Genomic DNA, 24,484 nt, shown 5'->3' on the forward strand with positions numbered 1-24,484 from the left:
GTACCTCGGGTTAAGAACTTTGCTACAGGATGAGAACAGAAATCGTGCTCCAGCGGCGCAGCAGCAGCAGGAGGCCCCATTAGCTAAAGTGGTCTTCAGGTTAGGACAGTTTCAAGTTAAGAACGGACCTCTGGAACGAATTAAGTACTTAACCCGAGGTACCACTGTATGCAGTTCTGCAGTCCTGCCGTTCAAGCACAGCCGTTTATGTGATTCGGTTGAAACAGAATTGTATATCCTGAGAACCTCAATTTTCATTTCCAGTATGCATGTGGGGCAAAGTTTTATTAGATTTCAAGATTGAGAGGGTGGGATTGAAGCTGATATCCAATAATTTGGTGAAATTCTAGAAGCCAGAACATGGAATGATTGTGCCTAAATTCCTGTGGACAAAGGTTACATAATCCTTTGCCCTTTCTCATAACTAGCAAACGGGGAAAAATATGAAAATTCTCTCAATTTTCACTATTCATACATGTCACAGAAATTTGAATTCCTTGGTGCATAGTTTGTAAACAGTCTTGGTTTTATGCTTGTGTTCCGGCAATTAAGTTTAGAAGCACTACAAAAAAATGGAGTGAATATCAGCAGCCTGATAACTTTGTTAATACAAATTGTTGCAGATCATTACCAACAATAATTAGTGCAGAACTCTGAAACTTGTCTTCTAACAGGGACAACATAGGAAAGATATCTCTTCAATTACTGATTTTTTTCTAAGCCTAATTCAAGTTCTTGATGGTTATCTTTAAAACCCTAAATGGTTGTGTGTGACGGAAAAGTTGGTTAAAAGAAGGGTTAACGCATGGCAGCCTCTGATTGGCTGAGGTTTCAGGAGGGAAAATATAAAAGGAACGGATTCTGAAGAGACAGTAGGTTGGTTGGGAAGGAAGGTTGGTTGGATTTGGGAAGTTGGTTGGTGTGAGGAGGGAAAGGGAGTGAGGTTGGTTGGTTCGGAGGTGGGTTTGGGGAATTGAGGTTAGTTAGGTAGGGAGATAGCTGGAGATTTTGTAAAAGGCGAAAGATTTATACGATCTGAAGAGAAACCAGAGTATAGCTGGAGATTTTGGGACTGTCAGGAGAGAGAGTTGGTTCAAGATAAACACCCACTCTGAGTGTAATACGGAAGATACCTTAGGAGCAGGACTGTTTAACGGGGTGTGTGTCTGAAGTAAAGTACAACCCTGGAAAGGAGCCAAACTCTAAAGCAGTACCTAAGTTTTATCCCTCTACATTGTCATGTTACCAGTGGCGTAGCGTGGGGGGGTGCAGGGGGGCCCGGCCGCACCGGGCGCAACATCTGGGGGGCGCTGGCACTCGCAGCTCTCTGCCCCCTGCTAAAATCCACGGGTTAGGGGGCGCAAATTACTTGCCTTGCCCCGGGTGCTGACAACACACGCTACGCCACTGCATGTTACCTTGGATTTTAAGTAAAGTGTTCTTGTTTATTTAAAAAGAAAACCCAACAGAGACTCCAATTCTTAGTTTTCCCCTCACGAAGGACCCTCAACATTATGCTCTGGGAACATTTGTATGCCTGTGGGTTAATGGTTGTTCTGAGAGTTCGGGGCAACATAATCAAGTGAGAGTGGGTCCAACGGCGATAGGGGGAAAAATAATTAAGTGCCGTTGCGCTCACTGGTGTCCTGTCCCACTGTGTCCCATATATTCATCCCCATTTGCTGAAATCAAGTTCTGGTTCTGGTCTGTATTCCATAACTTTCCCAAATAAAGCCATCAAGTGCTAGGAGCAGGGACTTCCATATGATGAAAATTCTGCTGTTCAATGAAAGCATTATTCCTCCCCCAGGAATTAGATGGGTTAATTTCTGAATTATTTTCAAGAGACATACCTAGTGATGCTGGTAGTTTTGTATTCCATAGTTGTCAATTGCCATCTGGACAGTCTAGATACTCAGAGACCATTGGGGATGGCTAGGTAGTAGATACTTAAGGAATATAGGTGACCACTGTGTGTCTGAGGATGTGTGGAGTCTTGATGCTGCCCCAAATATAACAGCTTCTTGTCATTCTCCCACGCCCTTTCAAAGTCCTGATCCACAAAATTCTGTTCTGTCTCTCTCTTACTATTGATACAAGTGGGTGAGTTTATACAGAGATGTGAAATTCCATATCATTGTTCCGGTGACACCCAAATATCTCTCTTTTTCCTCCAGCCCAAGTTCTCTCTTACTAAGTGTCAAACTGTGTTTAGAAACTGTCTGTGGATAAGTCAATTGAAGCTAAATCCAGACAAGAATCGGGCAATAATGGCTAGAAATCCTTATGGCTGTCAGAGTAGGATTTCCCATATTGACTGGGTTGTACTTCCGAATATTTGTAGCCTCAGTATGCTTCTGCCTCCATGGGCAGAAACAGATTGAACAGATTGCTAGGGGGTCATTTCACCAGTGAAAGATCAGTCTTACTATGAAACATCAAAATAGTCAAAGTAAAAAAACTCAGAGAAATGAAGAAATACAGGACTGCAGTGATCATGGGGCTGGTTTATCCATGAATTGCACATCTCTTGTTTTCCCCATTACTGATAATACTTGGACCACTGAGACCACTGAGACCTGGGTTCAAACCCCTGCACATTTTTTAAAAAGGGTAATTTATGATTTGATGATAATTTTTTTAACAAAAATGGTTTCATGGCAACTTTGGAAATTCTTGTAATATTATGCACATTCTTTAAAAGAGCAAACCCAGTTTTTCACCATTTTCTTGTTATGGTATCAAGTAATGGTCTTAGGGGGGAAGGGGACATGGGTGGCACTGTGGTCTAAACCACTGAGCCTCTTGGGCTTGCCAATCAGAAGGTTGGTGGTTTGAATCCCCATGATGGGGTGAGCTCCCATTGCTCAGTCCCAGCTCCTGCCAACCTAGCAGTTCGAAAGCACGTCAGAGTGCAAGCAGATAAATTGGTACCACTCTGGCGGGAAGGTAAACAGTGTTTCCATGCGCTCCTCTGGTTTCGCCAGAAGTGGCTTAGTCATGCTGGCCACGTGACCTGGAAAAACTGTCTGTGGACAAACGCTTGCTCCCTCGGCCTATAGAGCAAGATGAGTGCCACAACCCCAGAGTCGTCCGTGACTGGACTTAACGGTAAGGGGTCCCTTTACCTTTAATGGTCTTAGGGAACATATTTTAATATCCAGAAAACTTAACCTTTCAGTGCCATAACATTGTGGTGTTGATGCCATAACAAAGACCCAAGTGGGAATCCTGCCACGCTGAAACAGCTTCTATGGCTGCTGGTCATATTTGTGAAGGAGATGTAGCCTTAGGTACCCTGTCGCTAGGCAGAGTGAGGTGGCCACTTCAAGCAGCTGATCTGAGTTGTCATGAGAGAGCAGCAAATTGTGAGTTAGTTAATTTAGATTTATTAGTACTTTATTTACAACTATTGCTCTTTTTCCTGCCATGGATGGGGAAGGGTGCTTGTGGCATCTCTCTAAGTGCCAAAATAAAATGACTGGCCTTGGGTACTATGGGTATTATATTATGCACCTTGGATATTATTATTTTTGGGAGGGAGGCACCATTTGCTGCTCTGCCCTAAGCATAAAAAGGTAGTAACCTTTCAGTTGAAGTGGAGCAAAGGTGAGGCCCCACATATTTGGCCAAGTGTGTGGACCAAGTGTGCATCCTAGGCAGTGGTTCAGGATCCTTTGCAACACATTGGGTCCTGTGGCAGACATATAGGGTTCCTCAGCAGGGGAGGGGGTGCTGAAAGGTTTTCTTGGAGGCAGAATGTTTGGGAACCACTTGTACTACTGCTCCAGGTGGTTGAAAACGTTTTAGCTCTGTCTTAGCCTTCTGAGCAATGTTTGCAGTTGACTGATGCCTTGCAATTAGCCTGTCACTACCGCATGCGTATGTTTGTCATTTTTCCCCTTTTTCCCAGGTGCAAAGAGGGCTACCAAGGAGTCCGCTGTGACCAATTTTTGCCGAAAACCGACTCAATCTTGTCAGATCCAAGTATGTCAAATGTTTCTTTTTTCCTTTTTCTTCTTCTGTCTTTATTACATGCCGGAGGTAACCTTTGCCATATGATGTGACCTTTTGTTCATTGTCAGAATTACATCAAAACCCATTTCAGGAGCTTGTAAAGTATTTTGTATAATGAAATAGTCTTGAGTCTTCCTCATCATGTTATATTTTCTGGGGGAAAGCTATACAGAATAACATATTCCTTTAGCCACTGTCTCTCCAACAGGGCATGTGATGCCCTCCAGAATTTGCTATACTACAGTTCCCATTAGCCCCAGCTAGAATTTCCTATCGTTGGGTTGTTGTGAGTTGAAAACAATACACCAGCTTTTAAGAATATATACAAGCAAAATGCTTGTCATTATAGCTGGTAGGGCATGCTTGTAGTCCGGGATGATTTGTTGGAAGAGGTCCTCACTTTACCCCACTAAAAACTGAGATAGCCACTGTCTTTCCTCAGTATAACCCTGTCTTGGTTTCAAATTCTTGGTCATGGGGGGGGGGTTCCCATGGTTGTGGGGATTTGTTTTTCTATACCTGTATGCTATCTATATGTTAATAGTGTGTAGTTGGAAATATATCACTGTTTGGTTTTATTGTATGCATGTTACGTTCAGACATTACAGTAAGTCATGATTTATCATTATGGGAACAAGCCACCATGAACCTCCGGCTCACATATTCTTCCTCCTCCTCTTCTGATGTGGCTGGGAGGAGTTCAAAATTTTTGCTTTTGTCTTAGACTAACTGCAACCAAGTATTACATCTGAACCTGGACAAACTGTAGTTAGTTCTCCTAACTATGGTTGGTTGAAAGCAGCCCACTTTAAACCACTGTTTAGTATTGCATCTGAACTGGGCCTGTTTGTTCATTACTGAGTTTCTGCTGTTGCTACATTTGTTGGAAGGGACTTGAATAGTATTTTGTAGGGGATTGCTTTGTTTTGTTTTTTAAAAAATGATTGTCAGCTGTCCTGAGAATGAGAAAACTGGGAAGAAACAACTAAATAAATTGTGAACACATGCATCTCACTGCGGTGGGGGTGGGGGGTGGGCTTGAGAGATGCAACCTAGCATATTACACCAGAAGCGCAAAAAGAGGATGTACTCATCAAAGTCTTTCAGTTAGCAGTTTTACTCTTTCTTTTTTAAAATATAAAATGAAGTCCAGTGTTGATTCTTCACTGTTTTTTGAGTCTACAAAACAGGAGGTTCGTGTTTGAAAGTTGGGGCTTCTTCCCTTATGAAGGCTGGGATTTGATTCTTCCTCTTTGTGCCCCCCCCTTCTTGCTGCTGCTCTTTGTCATTTTGCCAAAGTTTCTTGACTTGCTCTTCTGTATTGTATGTCCTGTGCCTTGCATTGTGGCCTTTTCTTTATTCCTTTGCCATTAACTGTTGTAGTAAGATGACCTGGGACAAATCAGCCTGTGTTTCCATCCATTTAAAACTTCATGCATCTATAAGTTTGGAAGCTGTTAGGTAGGCTGGATTCACTGAATGTACATCCCTATTGGTAAAATAGGAACAGTAAGCAACATTGACTGGAGTTCCACACATCATAGGGATCCAACTTAAAACCTGGACTTCTATTTTTGCTTGAACTTGACATAGTACAGCCTTGAAACTATTATCAGAAGGGTAGACATTGATATTTTGGTTCTGTTGTGGAAATTAAGTCATGGTGTACTATAGGGGAAAATGTAAGGCTAATGTAGGTACAAAGAGATATGGATGTATGGAGTTCAACTATGAAACTTTGAACCTGATAGTTTTTGAAGGTATTTGCAATACCATTGCTCCCCATTGTCAGTTTTGGTTGCCTGTCCAGTCTTTCCATTGCAGCCTTATTCAGAAAAACTCTCTGTGTATTCAGCAAACACAGAGAAGTGGGGTTAGTGATGTAGTCATTGTCCCATGCCCAATGACAACTTGCCCACTGGCTTTTCTCTCCAGCCCCAGGTGTTCAGTTGAAGGTCTGAACAGGGAACCAGTGCATGTAGACTCCTTGCAATTACTAATCTTCTGCAATGGGGGAATCACCATCACTTGGAGAAGCTTCTGCACACACACACCCCTGTACATGCATAGGTTCCCCATTCAGACCTTCTGCTGACCTCATGAGTGTTGGAAGTGGGGCAAAGTCATTGGGCACATGGATGTTAGGAGCACACCCACTGAATATGGCCCTCCGTTTGTTCTGAGAACACTGGAGTGCTCTTCTGAATGGGGATTTCTGTCTTTTTGTAACAGTAGCTGCTGTACGGAAGAGGAGCTAGCACAAAACCTATCGTGGTGTCCAAGAAAGCACAGGAGATGAAGTAAAAATTGCTGATGTCCCCATGCACACACAAAAACACCTGCAGAAAGCACTGTGGATCCTGACCCAAATGTTGAACTCAAATATCATGAGATATCACATTTTAATATCAAAGTCCTGGAAATATAAACAGAATATTCATCTACTTAGAGTTACCTAGTGGATATTCATCACAAAACTCCACAGAGAATAACTGGGGGAAACAAATGTGTTTCGGTTATGGTTGCAAGAAAACTTTGACTCAAAATTTGACATGAGATTTTAGTGTGAACTAATCTTTTACCGGAAATCTTATTTAAGGGCAGTGGGGAGGAAACCGTTCTGCAACAATCACATTTTGAAGGGGAGGTGGTAGTCAGTGCAGAGTTTAATACTTCTCATGCACCATTGACTTCCACTCTTCACTTGTGCCTGGCATTATGTCAACAAAATGAGCTTCTTTCTTCCAGTGAGTACTCCAGTTGGCTCTGACCCTTCGGAGGGGTACTCCATTAACAGCCGTCATGCAGACAAAACTTGTACGTCTGCCAGTAAGATTTGGGGGATAGACAGTAGACAATGGATATGTATCCCCACAAACATTTCCCAATATATAGAGACACCTACTCTGCTGCAGACAAATTATCACAGGTAAAATTCAGAAGCCTGCAAGCTGAAGGGAGGGAAGTAGGTCTAAGATGAAACCACCTAGTATAACTGCTCCCATTCACTAAAATTTGTGACATTGGCAAAAATAAAACCCCAAAAAACAACAGGTTAGCAACATAGTGTTTTGACATAATCCCATTTACCATGACTCCTAATTAGGTGGGATCATATATGTGACCATATATATATATATATATATATATATATATATATATATATGTTTTCGTAGATTTTCACGGGTACAGGAATGCAGGTTTTGGTGTCCTCGGGTGTCTTCCCGTGTAAAAGTTGGGGTGTCTAGGCGACGTTTCGACGAGGTCTCACTCGTCATCTTCAGGCTGGTGCTTTCGGCTTCTTGTTACTGGAACAGAGCGGGATCTCAGTGTTTGAGTTCCTATAAATACTGTAGAGGGGTGTGGTGTATTGCCTCAAAAGTTCTGGGCAGAGGGGAAGTTCCCAGGCTAGTGTTCTTTTCTTCTTTTGTTCCTTAATTACTTGAGGGATATCTTGAGTGATTTCTTGAGTGATATTCTGAGTACCACTTAGGTGGGTCATTAGGTGTGGATTAGTTGCTAAAGCCTTCGTGTCTTGACCTCTTGAATTTGTGAAGAGTTTTTCTGGGAAGATGGCTGTACTGCACTTAGTTGTGCTTTGGCTTGGCTTCGTGTATAGGGGCGAGCTGTGGTTTTGTGCCCTGTGCCAGCCAGATCTGTGTAGGGATTGCAGGGGGGTGCAGCATCCGGAGTTGCCACTATGGTTTGGTTACTGGATGGTGTCTGTAATTTATCTGTGGAGAGGGTCTGGGTTTGGGTCTGGTGTGGTTGATTGGTGGTGGCGTTCTGTGTGCCTCTGGATCTGGTGTCGGTTTTTGTGGGGAGGGCTAATTTCCAGAGGCACACAGAACGCCACCACCAATCAACCACACCAGACCCAAACCCAGACCCTCTCCACAGATAAATTACAGACACCATCCAGTAACCAAACCATAGTGGCAACTCCGGATGCTGCACCCCCCTGCAATCCCTACACAGATCTGGCTGGCACAGGGCACAAAACCACAGCTCGCCCCTATACACGAAGCCAAGCCAAAGCACAACTAAGTGCAGTACAGCCATCTTCCCAGAAAAACTCTTCACAAATTCAAGAGGTCAAGACACGAAGGCTTTAGCAACTAATCCACACCTAATGACCCACCTAAGTGGTACTCAGAATATCACTCAAGAAATCACTCAAGATATCCCTCAAGTAATTAAGGAACAAAAGAAGAAAAGAACACTAGCCTGGGAACTTCCCCTCTGCCCAGAACTTTTGAGGCAATACACCACACCCCTCTACAGTATTTATAGGAACTCAAACACTGAGATCCCGCTCTGTTCCAGTAACAAGAAGCCGAAAGCACCAGCCTGAAGATGACGAGTGAGACCTCGTCGAAACGTCGCCTAGACACCCCAACTTTTACACGGGAAGACACCCGAGGACACCAAAACCTATATATATATATATATATATATATATCACACCACCACCCTGCACAAATAAACTCCGTAGCCAAGACTCTCATCTCCAGAACCAAACGCCTGGCTGACAAAGACCACTTGACAACTGAGTTACAGAATCTCTCAAATGTATTAATCGCCAATGGATACCAGCAAAACAGGGTTACGAAGCTAATCCAAAAAGAAACACCCCCCAAAAACCAAGACACAGAAGAAAACAATGGCATGGCCCTCCTTCCTTATATCAAGGGCACTACAGATAAAATTAGCAAAATCCTCCATAAACACAATATCAAAACAGCCTTTTGCACCAACCAAAAAATAGCCAATATCCTCAGAAACCCCAAAGATAAAATCCAGTTGGAAAACCAAGGGGTCTATGAAATACCCTGCAAAGTCTGCCCAGCCACGTACATTGGACAAACAAACAGACGAATAAATGCACGTATCGCAGAACACAAGAATGCCGTCAAAAAAGAAGAAAAAACTTCCTCTCTTTTCCAACACATGAAAGAAACAGGACACGAAATTAATTTTGCAGATTCCAAATTGCTCTTTAACATGGAACATCACCACAAGAGAATAATCATGGAAGCCATCGAGATAGAGAAACACCCTCACAACATGAACAAGCGTGACGACACGTCCCGCCTGCCAGACATCTGGAAATTAGCCCTCCCCACAAAAACCGACACCAGAACCAGAGGCACACAGAACGCCATCACCAATCAACCACACCAGACCCAAACCCAGACCCTCTCCACAGATAAATTACAGACACCATCCAGTAGCCAAACCATAATGGCACCTCCGGATGCTGCACCCCCCTGCAATCCCTACACAGATCTGGCTGGCACAGGGCACAAAACCACAGCTCGCCCCTATACACGAAGCCAAGCCAGAGCACAACTAAGTGCAGTACAGCCATCTTCTCAGAAAAACTCTTCACAAGCTCAAGAGGTCAAGACACGAAAGCTTTAGCAACTAATCCACACCTAATGACCCACCTAAGTGGTACTCAGAATATCACTCAAGAAATCACTCAAGATATCCCTCAAGTAATTAAGGAACAAAAGAAGAAAAGGCACACTAACCTGGGAACTTCCTCTCTGCCCAGAACGTTGGAGGCTATACACCACACCCCCTCAACAGTATTTATAGGAACTCAAACACTGAGATCCTGCTCTGTTCCAGTAACAAGAAGCCGAAAGCACCAGCCTGAAGATGACGAGTGAGACCTCGTCGAAACGTCGCCTAGACACCCCAACTCTTACACGGGAAGACACCTGAAGACACCAAAACCTGCATATATATATATATATATATATATATATATATATATATATATATATATATATTGTCATTCACACACACACACACACACACATACTCATAGAATGATCACTCCAATCCTCAATTTCTCATCACTGTCATGTATATACATCAGTGATGAGGGATTGAGGATTGGAGTGATCATTCTGTGATATTACGGCAGTGGACAAAGCTGTATGCTAACTTTTGAATAAATGTGTTTTAATTTAAATATATATGTGTATGACTAATCCAAAGAGGAGGGGGATTGGGAGGATGACCCCGAAGAAGCAAAAAAAATCAAGGGGAACAATGTTGCTGAAGAGAATCATAAATATGGTGAATGTTCACATGCTCAAAGCATTTTTTGGGGTGTACGGGTGTGAAATTTCCACATGGAGTCAGGCATTTAGGCATGCAGATTCACCACTCTTCCATAAGTTACATACACAATCAACTGAATGAAACAGGCTTCCAACAAATAGCCTCTTTGGACTTCAGTCAGCACTGGCATATAATCTTCATGAATCAAGGGGAAGTGCAGTGTAGCATATGCATCCTGCTGCAGAACCCTTGTGGTTCTGGACTCACATTTTGCCCAACTAGTCCTACTGGTTTCATTAAGAACACATGCCGCAGCGCTTGCCAAGATAACGAAGGCACCATCTGCATTGGCAACCTGTGTTCCTCAAAGGAATTGGGTTTGCTGTGTAAATGTAAAGCCTTTTCCCAATGTATTAGCAGTTTCTGGGCTGTTTCCCCACCATCAACACCACCTAGCAATTAGATTAAAACAAAACAAGAGATCACTATCAACCTCTGGTGTATCTAGCATGGTTTTTGTCCAGGTTTTGCCTCATTTAGAAGTGTCTTGAATCCACAGCTCAGCAATGAAGTTTGGTACCTCAACTTTGGAGGGTTTTTAAAAAAATACTTATTATTTAGTTTTTTAAACTGGCCTGTTTTCTATTCGTAGCCAGACTGTTTCTGAGCATACACGCACCTTTACCATGGTGCCTTACTGTTGACCTGCTGTTCTTAATACGCTTTTCTCCACTTCTGCATTGATAGGAAGGTGAAATTGTTCCAGTAACTTGTCAGATCACATTTACTGGCCTCAAAGCAGGGAAGTTCAGCATTTCAGCAGTCATAATTCTTGATGCCCAAGGAAATGAATATAAGCAGGAGAGGTCACCTGGAGATGGTATTTGGGGATAACCATGAAAGCACTCTATATATAGGCAATTAAGTTGAAGAGAGTTTTCAAAAGATACGCCACATCTATCTTGACTGCTGTGCTCATGGTTGTCGTGTCCCCCCCCCCCCCAGTATTCAAGTTCAAAGTTTAAAAAATTGAAGGAGCTGGCTCTTCATGGGTGCTTTAATGTTGTCTCTCTCCCATCAAACACACTTCAAAATGGATGTTTGACACACAAGCATTGTATTGGCAACTAAGAAACATCATGCAGTGAACCTAGGAACATCATTTCTATGCAGCGTCACTGAGAACATGGGCAGTTTTCAAAGGCTTCCACACTCTTGTGCTCTCCTCCTCCACTCCCACCCTCTTTGGTCATTCACACTTTTTTTTTTAACAAGGACACACAGGATTACATGGTTCAGCAAAGTCAACTTGACTGCAGGTAAAAAAATCAAATGAGCTTGCGTACTGATGCTTGAGGTACTTACAACATATGTAAAATTTTGGTGGGTACAAAATATTTACATAGAGTATATCTATGTAGTTATCTCTAGATGCTCTAGTTATCTCCTGCTTGGACTACTGCAATGCACTCTATGTGGGGTTACCTTTGAAGTTGACCTGGAAACTGCAATTAATCCAGAATGCAGAAGCTAGACTGGGAGTAGCCGCCAGGACCACATAACACCGATCCTGAGAGATCTGCACTGGCTCCCAGTACGTTTCTGAGCACAATTCAAAGTTTTGGTGCTGACCTTTAAAGCCCTAAATGGCCTGGGTCATGTATACCTGAAGGAGTGACTCCAACCCCATCGTTCAGCCCGGACACTGAGATCCAGCGCCGAGGGCCTTTTGGTGGTTCCCTCATTGCGAGAAGTGAGGTTACAGGGAACCAGACAGAGGGCCTTCTCTGTAGTGGCGCCCGCCCTGTGGAACACCCTCCCATCAGATGTGAAGGAAATAAGCAGCTATATTATCTTTAAAAGACATCTAAAGGCAGCCCTGTTTAGGGAAGTTTTTAATATTTAATGTTGTATTGTTTTTAACACACGATTGGGAGCCACCCAGAATGGCTGGGGAAACTCAGCCAGATTGGGGGGGGGGTATAAATAAATTATTATTATTATTATTATTATTATTATTATTATTATTATTATTATCTACATAGAATAATAGAGTCCAACCCCCTGCAATGCAGGAATATGCAGCTGTCCCATATGGTGGATTGAACCTGCAACATTGGCATTATGAACACCATGTTCTCACCAACGGAGCTATCCAAGCTCACAAGTCATTTAATGTGGACACTGGTGTGCTGTTTCATCACCTCATGAGAATTTTACTAGACTGTCAGAATCAATTCAAAATTAACATAGAGAGATGAGCTGAAATAAAAAGAACAGGAAAGACACTAAAGAACAGAAAAGACACAAGCCGAACTCTCATAATGAGCTTATACCAGTGAATGTTGTGTCTTGTGTTTTTATATGTAGTTTGTACTTGTGGAGGCTTATGAGCTTTCTTTCTGCCTCTGAACTCAGTCTGGGAGCAGAGATTAAGCCCTTCCTCCTTGGTGGCATTCTTCCTAAAGGACCTTACCTGTTAACCAAGAGGAGGCTCTTCCTTTTAAAATAATAATAATAATTTTTAATTGTAAATTTTATTAGTATTTTCCACACAACAACACAAAAAATATTGAAAAATAACAATACACAAAACACAAAAACCAACGTTCAAAAAAACAAAAAATCCATATCTTACAAGTTAAAAATCTAAACATTAAAAAGAAATCAAACATTGACTTCCACCAATCCCACAGCACCTCCTTTACCTCTCATTGTGTTTTCCTTATCATCTCTATCCTAGCATCCAGATATAAATCCCCCTTTCTTATTCTTTCACTTCACAAGGTTATTCTAGACTCAGGCAGATTTCTGTCCTCGAACCTTGGCTTTTAAGGTATTCATTTAGACACTCCCATTCCTTTTTCACTTCACTTTTTGGTTTTTGTCTTATTATATCTGTCAATTTGGCTAATTCTAAATATTCTGAAAGCTTACATAACCACTCTCCCCTAGTGGGTAGGCTAAACTAAACTTTGCTCTACCAGGTACATATGCTATAGTGGATTCAAATTTCATTCTCCAGCACTATGGTCCACATTGATTCTGTTCTCCAGAGAAATTGGTGCTTATTCACAGGCCTGGTTGCTGTTAGCAGGCAAAACCAATCCAATTTGCCTTAACCTTGGTAAAGTTCAGAGGAGCAGAGCAAAGAAAATCTAAAGTTTCAGCAGGCAATGTTGCAGCTGGGGCCTACGAACAATGGTTCTGGCAAGGCCCGTCCTGGGATACTTTCCAGATTTGTTTTATTTAGCGTCTAGATTGAGCATGATTGGTGCTGGAAAGTTTGAAGTGTTAGCATTTCTCAATTGAAACAGTAATGAGTTGACTATTTATAAAATAATGCACCAGTATTACTACGATAGCATTCCCAGTCTCAAAGTACAGAGAACTGACCTTTCATTACAGAAAGGGTTGAAATTACCTGTGGTGATCAATATGGGGTATTATTGGAAGTCAGAAAGATAGCTTGTAAATGAAGCATGTCTCCCCCACCTTTAGCAATTGCTTTAAAAGTCAAAGTCATTCAGTGGACAGATAATTGGACTTCTACAAAGGAGACCTGGGTTCAAAATACAACCAGTTTATGGATTCCCTGGGTAGTCTTGGGCAGATGATTCAGAATGGGAGCAATTATCTTTTATTTGTAAGGACAAACCCTGTAAAATGTTCAGTTAAATCAGGGACATGAAATTGGTGGTCCTATCTGCTGGTTGCGTTGTATAGCCTTTGGGCTTAAGCACACGCAATTCATGGCAACTCATTTGGCATTGTGACAGTCTATATCCATAAGGAACTCGGTTCATGTCTCAGAGTTCTGACACTTGGGAAGCAACATGGAATGTTCCTTTGTTATCATGGAACTAGATGATAATAGAGAGCTTGGCTGTCCTCTTTCTCCCCTCCCCCAATTTCCCCTGCATTTTGCCAACTTGCACTCTGAATCCTACAACTTGCCATTCTGGGCCTGATCCTAGCAGCCTGCCTAGTTATTCTAATTTCCAGCTCCATGGACTCAGCACCACTTTCCTTTGAAATGCTTCTTAAATGGCAAAGGCTAAATGGTTGGCACCCTACTATCAAGTTGGCCTGATTACATTTTAAAACACATCCCCTCCAAACACACACACACACACACACACACACACACACACACAAACTGGTTTACTCACAATGGCATATGTGCCACCTCATGTAAGAAGTGGAAAATGAATGAGGCACATATGCATATATGTGGAACCTCGCATTTAAAAATGGGTAGAATAATCACAGAAATGGGGGTGGGTTTCCATCATTTCCCCTGCACCATGGTTCCGGCACCATCTAATGAGCACTCAGGTTGAGTCACAGGTTGAGACACAGTTTATACTCTGGAGGGCCTCAGCACTCCTCCTACATTATCCAAGCCAGAAAACATGGTTCTCCCTCATACTCTGGGGATGACTCCCCTGTAGCATCTCCTGATCCACAGCCATGCTGGAGTCAGGTGCAGGCCGTTTAGGGATTGCATACAGCTCAACTACTGGAAAAAGGGGTCCTGCTAGCCTTCTTGATTCTTCAGATGACTCTGGTCCTTTGCTGAGACAACATCTCCTACAGCTCAGTCAGTAAAGCTCACTCGGAGCTATCCAGGTCCTGATGTGCTTTGCTTTGTTGGATCTGATTTGATTCTGAGCCAACTTGATGGACCTGCCTTAAAGAGGCTCTCCTGCAAGCCCCAGCTGAACAAAGTAGCTCGTGCTGTTTTGTGAATATAGTGAGGCTGTGAGGAGTCATGCCCCAGAAAATTACTAGTTTTGCCAACATACGAACCACCCCAGTTAAACAGTGTGATGAACTTCTAACCGTTTCTGCTGTAAAGAACTATTATATGAGTGGCTCTGAACAAATAAAGACAACGTGAAAAGCACATTCTCTATTTCATTGTTTTCAGACAATTTCCCCTCACAACAGTGAAGTAACTTAGGGTGACACAGTCACTTGAGCATTGAGGGTATGAAAATATGACCCACTATTCAGTCTAGTTTAACCTAAAGTGAAAGAGGTGGATTTGCAGGCTCCAGCATAGTCAAGGAATTTGAGGAATTTTGAAGGAAGCACAAAAATGCCCCATCCCTTAACTGGGACCCTCAAATTAATAATAATAAATTGAAAATGGCAGGGTTTTAGTCAAATTGTGTGTGCCCTTGGTGTCTTCTCTTCCCCTGCCTCCCCCATACATTTTTTATTTTGAAACATAATTCAAAATATAAGCAAGAAAAACACATATATATCACACGCCAGTACAAAAAGCTCACCTAAGGAATAAAGAAAGCTGCCTTTTGCAGTCTTTAATATATTATGCTTCTGGGACAACTAGCTCCCTAACTATAGTATATATAAGTTATATATCATATATACATCCTAGTCAGAAAAAAAAATACAGGCATCTGTAACTGACTGGAATTTGATCAGCATCTTAAAGGCCTTCCACACAGGAAAACAAACAGAGAATCTTGGTGCCATATTTATTTTGTAAAACAATTAGATTTCATTGTTTGCTTAAGTTTGCACATAAAGCAGAGTGTCCCAAACTTTATTAACCCCTGCTATCTGTATAGTTGCTTTGGAGACTTCCAATTACATGCTGTATGCATCATCACCACTTTATACCATTTCTTACAAATGCCTTTTTGCAGGAATCCAAGGTCATTAGGCTCAAAGTATAACTTTGGGAGTTATCTGTGTCTAGCATACAGAATATCCTGGTGGTAATTGGCAATGATGTTTCACCACCACCCACATTGTTACACATTCCAATGAAATAGGAAAGTTCAACCCAGACCTTCCAGCAATACTGACGATAGTTTGGACATAGTAGATGAAACTTTGATCAGCAGTGGATGTTCTGTTGTGACTCGGGGATGGGGGGGGGGGGACTTTCTACGTAGAAAGCAAGTTCAATGTAAATTTGGCTTTCCTCTTTGGAAGGAAGCATCCGGATTGTTCTGAGAAAAGCAAAAAAGAGATAATAACAATGAGATTTCACAAAGGCATTCTGGATATCTCTCACACCAAGCTAGCAAAGAGAAAGTTCAACACTGGTCCTTGGAAGCATTGATCTAACCACCATTAATGTGCAATCTGAAGCAATCACCACTACTAAATCACTGTGTGAATAGACATTACGAATGAGTACCACCCAACTTTTATTTTTATTTTTTTGCTTGTATAGTCATAGTCAGGGCCTACTTGGAATGCACATGCTTTGGATCACATTAAAAGTTTAGCACATGGTAGCAGGAAACACAGACACCTGCACCTCACCACTTGGGATGGGGAAGAAATTAGATATTGTTCACATTTAAAGGTGAATCTAATTAACTTGCACGTTTTGAAACACAGCCATCCTTCAGATTTGCTCTTCTTTGAATTTTGCAGTGCAGTTCTCCAGTCAAATAATGTGTGTCTGTCTCCAAGCACCACAGTCATCTACTGGGATTCCCAAATGGCAGGTTAATGCTGCCAGCCTTCATGTCATGTTTGCAGGCACATTTGTAATGCAGATTTAGTCTGCCAATAGGCTTAGTGCCTGAAACCAGCTCCCCATAAAGCAGGCATAGGCAAACTCGGCTCTCCAGGTGTTTTTGGACTACAACCCTAGCTAACAGGACCAGTGGTCAGGAATGATGGGTGCTGTAGTCCCAAAACATCTGGAGGGCCGAGTTTGCCTATGCCTGCCATAGAGTATGTCCTTGGGGACCCTGCCACCTTCCATTCCATGTATATGACCAAGCCAGTGTAGATGTCCCTGAGACAGAAGTGAAAGCATGCTGGGAATGTGAACTTGGGAGAGCACATCTTTGTTTGAGACTCTGTCCTGCCATGTGACGCCCAAAATCTTCCACACACAGCACATATGTAAGACACTGAGATGTCACTCCTGGAGTGTGTAAGTTGCCCACGACTCACTTCCACAAAGCAGCATGCTCAACACACAAGCCTGGTAGACCTTCATCTTGGTATTGAACATTAGCATCACATTATTCCATACCCGTTTGGAGAGGCAAGCCATTGTTGTAGTTGCCTTGCCAAGAAGCTAGTCCAGCTCAGCATTGATGGAGAGGAAGACAAAGTTGTCTATTACTTCAAACATGTGCTCATCAGTGCTGACGCATGGAGTGCTGATGATGTCTAGACACAGGATGCTGGTCTTTGTGAGACTCCATTCAAGCTTGGGCAAAGATTGATGTGTCGCTGTAGAGATTCCTCGGAGTATGCTATTGGCAATGCTTCATCTGCAAACAGTATCTCTTGGATAAGAATCCCACACACTTCTGTCTTGGTGTAGAAACATGTCCCAACAGACCCCATCATTCCATGAATGGAAGTACATACCAAAATAAATTTATCCCCAAAACCAAACTCTACATTCAAAATACTCAAATATATAAACAGCAATAAACCAACACCTAAAGTGCTCATTCAAGTATATACATATGTAAAAGGGACAAGTCCTACCCACTTGACTTAAAAATATGATCCGCTGGATTTCCTCTTTTCTTTAAAATTTAAAGTTGGTTGTAATAGTCACCCATCTTTTTTGTTGGCTTCTGAAACACCAAAAATATTGAACAAAACAGTTACTGGATTGAAGTGTCTAGAGTTAAGGCTATCATATTAAAATAATGTTTTTCTGACTACTTCTGAACTGCTGCATAAATATATGCTCTGTTTTGCAAAAATGTATGACCTGGTTTGCACATTCTATATTTAAAGCTGACATAGGATTCCATGAAGCCAACACAATGTGTGTTTCTTTATGTAAAATGGCTTCGTTTCTCGACAGCTGTTATTGTGGATTGCCCTTCAAATAAGTTCATTATTGTAATGGTCTTACTCACGTTGAGGATGCTGCACTTGAATTTTCTTTGATATCTTCAAAAACACTTTGCAGATTTCAATAACACTTGAATCCCTCCGGGTTCTGTGAGGATTAATTGGCTAATCACCAATTTAAAGCTGTAATTGAATGAAACAGTGAGCACTTACAGTCAACTCTCAGCAAAGTGGCCACAGAAACAGGAGTCAAGGTCAATGAAAAAAACCATTGATATGTTGAGCCAGAATACCAGCTACTAGGGGGTACTAGTTGTATTCTGTACTAAATATTCAGCGTAGCCATTTGAAAGGTTGTAAGGAATTGCTTTGTCCCATAATGCTTTCCTGAGATACCTGTAAGGATTTTAATAGGTTTTGAATAATAATAATAATAATAATAATAATAATAATAATAATAATTCAGACTTCCTTTCTATTGATTGATTTATTATGCCATCATTGTGCATTAAGAACAGAATTTCCCCCTTGTCTCCTCTCTCCAGCCTCAAAATCTGCTCTAGAGGAGGACACTTCAGAGCAAATCTGGCGGGGGGGGGGTCGGTCCATGAAACTCCACACATTCAGCATTGGATAAAATATTTTACTTTTCAATGCTTTTTAATAAAAGGTCCAAAAGTGGCATCCAGTCATAATAAAACAATACATACATTAAAACCCCAATGCTATTAAGATTATTGGTGTAATTTACTATAATCTAATGAATGCAATAAAATAGGGAAATCTAAAGGCTACAGTAGACTAATCAGAAAAAAAAAATTGGGGGGAAGTCTTCACTATGTGACAGAAAGTCAACATCATTGTGGCTGGACATGCCTCTAGGAGGAGATTCAGAGTATCCTAACATGGTGAGCAACCATGTTACCATGGTTTTCACCAGCAGGCCTGCATATGAAGCCCCCTCACCTGAGCTCAGGGTTGAACTTTACCATAAAATACCCAAATCCTAAGTTATTTAGGGCTTTACACACTAACAGTAGCACCTTAAATTGGGCCCAATACAACCAGTGCAGACAGAATTAGGGCAATATGGGAAAAGTCTGCATTCAAATCAATAGGACAATCACTTTGGGTAAGTTCATGCTTTATATTTCATTAGAATGCCCATACTTTCTCAACTGACTGTACATCTACTTAGATCAGTGGTTCTCAACCTGTGGGTCCCCAGATGTTGTTGGACTACAACTCCCATCATCCCTGAGCTCTGACCTAGCTAGCTAGGGGTGATGGGAGTTGTAGTTCAACAACATCTGGAGACCCACAGGTTGAGAAAGGCTGGCTTAGATCATCATAATGTGATTGGCTGCATACTGTAATAATACCTTCCTGAATGTTTATAAAACTTTTAAAAAAAATATCCTGGGAAATAATGTGGAGTTCAGTTTGCAGAGCATAAAGTTTCCCCCCCCCACACAATTTTGAATTTGTGTTTTCAGTTTTGAATGTTCCCCATTCATTTCAGGCAGTGGTGTCCAAACTTTTTTTTCAAAGAGGGCCAGATTTGATGAAGTGAAGGGCCGTGAGGGCCCACCAAAGTTGTTGACCTTTTTTTAGGATTTTACCCCAGGAAATCTGCCACAGGGGCCAGATGAAACCGACCGGCAGGCTGGATTAGGCTGCCAAAACGGACTTTGGACATGCCTGAGAAATGTTCAGGTGTCTCATATAAATGGCAACATGGGCCAAACAACAGAGAATAGTGTCTCCCCAAATGACTAATATTCCGTTATCAAAATTTGCATTCAGCTGCATGAAAGGAACTCTGAGGCTCACTGACTCAGAGCCTAGCTCTTATTTAAATCTGAGTGAACATCTCTTATCTTCATTCTTCACATTGAACCTTTTTGCTGCTTTAACAATGCTTATTAAGGCAATTTGTATGGTTATGCCACTTCTTTCACATGGGGACTCTGGTCAGGCATAGATTCAAGTTCACTGAAATAAACTTGGGGTTCATTAGAGAAATTGTGGACTCGGTACATCATGGGATTCTGGTATGTATTTTTCCTTGAATTTACACAATCCTTCTATATTTGCACTGCCTTGGCTTTTGAGGATTATCCGAATCTTGCAGAAAGCAGCATTATAATGAAATGTGATTCTTTATTGAAATAATTAGCTGTTATCCTGCAGGGATTGGGGAATACCTTTAAAGTTCCACAATAAAAATGAAGGGAGGATATAGAAACTTTGCTGAAAGGAAAGTCAGCCAAACCTACAACATTTCACAATTCGAGGTCCTGCCTTGGTCTTTGACACTAGGGCTAAGCTGAAATTTTGAGCAGTAAAATGTTGAGCCTAAATGAGGTTAACTGGACAGCTGTTCTAACCTGGCTCAGTTGATACTGAGTGAGCACTTGTCTGACACTGTCCCTCCACTGTAACACCATTGCAAGGTGTTCTTATAAAATCACCAACATCAAGAGCAGGAAGCCAAGGCTTCTGCTGCCTTTCCTCCATTGTCTGTTGTGTACATTAGCAGTTACCACTGTTCCTGGTGCCTGAAATACAGAAGTGCACTTAAAGCAAAGCACCATTTACTGCTTGTGCAGTAAATCCCAACTAAGAGTAAGGCATGTTTGGCAAATCCAAACGGTGATCAACTCCTGCCCGGAAACCAATGTCCCCACTGTGGAAGAACGTGTGGCTCCAGAATTGGCCTCCACAGTCACTTTCAGAAACATTGTCTTCCATAAACATGGTTTTAACAATCTTACTCGGCTATGAGTGATCACCAAAGAAGAAGAAGAAGAAATCTCAGCCAGTAGGACAATGGTTCTCAAAGGATGTGGTGTGCCTCGCTGGTGTGGCAGGAGAGGATGGCAAGAGAGGCAGGAAGATTCGAGGACAATCAAAGAAACATTTAAACATTTCCATGTATATCTATCTATCTATATAATCTCTATCTCTGTCTTTAAAGAATATGGATAGATTTATTTTCAAAATGAGAGCAAGAACATCAAATGATACTAACGACGATCCTAGCTGAGATATTTTTGTTTTCCAATGTACGGTATTTCTAATTAACAAAAATTCAGCGCGCCGCAAGCAAATTTCTATTCTGAAAGTGTGGCCCAGAGTTTGAGAACCACTGTGGGAGAAGATAGTGCCACCAGACCATGAACTGTCATGGCACAAACAGCCATAATAATAAGGATTGGATGTGGGGGCAGTGATTTACCAAGGACATATATCAGAAAATGGGACTGTTGCAAGGATGATTATTCCATTTCGCTATTGCCCCCCCAAGAGTAGAGCCAGGTGGTGATTGCTAGCCAGACCCTCCCTTAGAGTGAGGCATTCTGGGTGATGTGGTTGCGGAGAGCCCCTCCACTACTGATGTTGCGCTGAGGCAAGAACAGCAGTGGCACCATCACTCTCCTGGGCCACCTCACCCAGAATTCCCTGTTCTAAGATGGGGACTCCTCCATTCCTCAGACTGCAGGGAAGAGTGCCCATGCTAATGTCATATCAACAGCTACAGCAGCAACAAAATTTCAAATTTAGCAAGGGAATGAGGAAGGAGGAGTGGGGGGGGGTGACAGTGAAGCAGCCCTTGACCACCTCATATTTAAGGCACCTGCCCTGTGGCTTCAAATCTGGCAGTGATTCCAGCTCTGTTAAACACAAACACTGGTGTTAGGAGATGAGATCCACTGCAATGTTTTGTTGCAGGCCTCATGTGTCATAGCTAATGGTTTATTAATAGACCTACGTTCTCCAGAGATTTATCTAATCCTTTTTAAAAAGCAGGCTTAACTAGTGACCACCACTATCATGTAGAAATTAATTCAATAAGACAGTGATGCTTTGTTTGAGCAACTTTTGGTCCAGCTGGAATCTACTGCTAATCAGTGACTCAGTTTCTAGTGCCTTTTGATACCAAGCCTTTGATTATGTAGCCTCAAAACCTTGATTACTCTTAAGCTTTAAATCAGCCAGGAGGTAATCAAACTGTGTTTTCTGAAGGCAATAGACCAATTAAGAAAAAAACACTTTATTAACTAAATAGCTACTCAACCAAATCTAAGAGTTTACAGGGTTGGGCTTATTCTCAGCTGGGTCTGATGCTAGCCTACTTTCTCCTTTTCTGCTATTGCAATGGATTATGTTATTCTTATTTTGAGTGATATCACGATTTCCATTGTACCGCTGTATGGCTGAGGATGGTCTTTTGCTAAGCAATAAAGCAATTTGGATTTGGCCTTTTCACTGTGTCTGTCCAGAACAGGCTCCAATCAGGCCCATAGGAAATAAGTCCCTATGGAACTCTATGGTACAAAATTCACTGTGAATCAGGATAATTTTCAACAGCCGAATCAAATAGCATAGAGAGGGGAGCTCACGTATAAAAAGATGAATATCTTTAAAGATGGAAGGGAGTAAATAAACTATGCTTGCTGCTAAAATGCTGTATCTTGCATTTGCGGAACAGATGGATATTTCAAATAGGAAAATATGAATCCTTTCACTAAAATAGCTGTTTCTCCTCTCAAAGATACCAATCTTAATGCTGGTGGTTCAATGTACACTTCAAAAAAGCGCCCCACCTTCTTGAAGAGATCCTTTGGCTATTGAGATTGACATTTCTATTAAGGAAACAATCTGAATTTATTTTACAGACATTAAAAATTAAGCATCTCCTCCCCATTGCACAGGGTAATAGAAATTCCCACTTGAGTAAGCAACATGGTAGGAAGCAATTTTTCTCTGAATGAGTATGCCCCGTTCTTCCTCCACACAGAATCAAAAGTGTCATGGTAATTGGGGGAAATGAAATCACCTTGAGCAAAACATGCTTTGAGTATGCTCTCAATGATGGAGCTGTAAGTTGTTTTAAGGCGAGAATATATTCCAACAGGTTTTGAAATATTGTTTGTAGGAATTAACTCTAAATAAGGTGCACCAAGTCAGGAGAAGGAAGAACACCCCTCCCCAAAATAACTGAAGGTTGTATTGAGACATAAATCATTGCCTTTTGTACACAACTTTATCCCACTATCACCAGTGGTAACAAAGGTTTGCCAGTTTCAAAATTTATTTGATGAGAGACAAGAGTGAGCTAAGAAAAAGCCTGTATGTCCTAAGGGTAACAGAGCATCTGTCATACTGCCTTCAACTCTCTCAAAATCTTTTGTCTGTTTCCAGCCATCTTTCCCATTCTTTAAAGTCTGATTCACATGACAGTTTTCTCTTCATGAAATGACAGCCGACAGTCACCTCTTATTAAATAAAGATCTTTCTGGACTCATGAACAAGGGTTCACTGCAGGTCTGTCTGTTGAGCCATCGTGTACTCTACTTGGTATGATAGCTGATTCTCTTCCTCCTCACCCATAACTATAACTTGGGATCACTCTGTAGAGCTAAGCAGCGGGCATTAGGTTCAGGACTGATCAAAGAAAATCCTGCTTTCTATTTTCTTACTTATTTAACATTATTTATATTTTATCCTGAAGCTTTATGGAAGAGCAGTATGTAAAAAATTCAATAATAAAAGAGTCTGAGAGACTAAATACCCCTTTGCCTGATGCCAAAAACACACACAATAATGTTGGCACCAGGAGAGAATTCCACAGGCAAGGTAACACCACTGAGATGGCTCTCTCTGGTCACCAACTCCAAATATGACTTCAAGAAGTGGAACTGAGAATGTATAACTTCATTTTCCTGGGTGCTAAGCCATATTGAGCTTTAAATATGAGCATAAGCACCTTGAGTTGTTCTCAAAAACATACCAGAAGCCATTGGAGGTTTCTCCCCCTTGCCCCAATACTACTTCTTTTCATCATTGGGCATTCTGAGCTTGTGAGTTTCATCTTCGCTCCCTTTTCCTACTGTCTCACTGTATTTGCCCTTGGGAGTCACAAGACCGTGACCTCTACACAAAGATAAGGCAGAGCTACAGAGGCAGACAATGCTTTATCTTCAGCATGGCTGTGACTTCTCTCACACATGACTTCACAATGGACTTGTGATGGAAGAGCTGACATATCTCTTGTTCTCATTGGGGCTGCTGACAGTGTCCAGGAGGATCACCTCTGCTGTGGGTAGAGGTTTCATTTGTTTAACTGATATAGATGGCTAGGAATTAGATAGATTAATGATGGGTTGCTGTGGCAAGTAGCTGTCCAGTGTTGGTGTTCAAACATTAGAGCGGTATTTGAAAACACTGATATCTAGGCTCATTGTGCTGGCCAAAATCCACTGAGGCCATAGCACAGAATGATATAATTTCTTTTCTACAGCCTTTAAAAACCAGTGATATTGATCTGTTCCACAACTTGCATAATATTTAATTTCAGATAATAGGCTGCAATCTGGATCTTTGTATATGGATAGCATGCAGAGGGTCCTGATCATTCTGTCCTATAGAGGGATATGGTCTAATTTAGATCCTGAGCTACATTGCACAGCTACTCAGGTTGAAAACTGATGGCTGGAGATCCTGAAGGCCTCATTCCACAACACATCCAACAGGTCAGGTAAGCACACGCAGCTTGTGGAACAGT

At 41.8% G+C, this 24,484-nt stretch overlaps 1 protein-coding gene and 1 long non-coding RNA gene across 4 annotated transcripts in view; one reads left to right on the plus strand and one right to left on the minus strand.

Annotated features, from left to right (window-relative positions):
• The window catches only part of NRG3 (neuregulin 3), a 606,841-nt gene that overhangs the window by 448,077 nt on the left and 134,280 nt on the right, over positions 1-24,484 (plus strand). For both annotated transcript variants that reach the window (XM_083502598.1, XM_083502599.1), the window contains exon 3: positions 3,914-3,987. In XM_083502598.1, coding sequence (XP_083358724.1) covers positions 3,914-3,987 — 74 coding nt within the window. The remainder of the gene's footprint in view (positions 1-3,913; positions 3,988-24,484) is intronic.
• LOC310706637 lies at positions 15,589-23,910 on the minus strand. Of its 2 annotated transcripts, XR_014525983.1 has the most exons (4): positions 23,711-23,910; positions 17,979-18,096; positions 17,129-17,372; positions 15,589-16,082 (listed from the first exon to the last, which is right to left on the minus strand). It is a non-coding gene; the product is annotated as an uncharacterized lncRNA (long non-coding RNA). The 2 variants fall into 2 exon arrangements; XR_014525982.1 differs by lacking the exon at positions 17,129-17,372.

The sequence above is a fragment of the Podarcis liolepis genome (genome assembly GCF_965112155.1).
Source record: "Podarcis liolepis genome assembly, chromosome: 5".
NCBI lineage: Eukaryota > Metazoa > Chordata > Lepidosauria > Squamata > Lacertidae > Podarcis > Podarcis liolepis.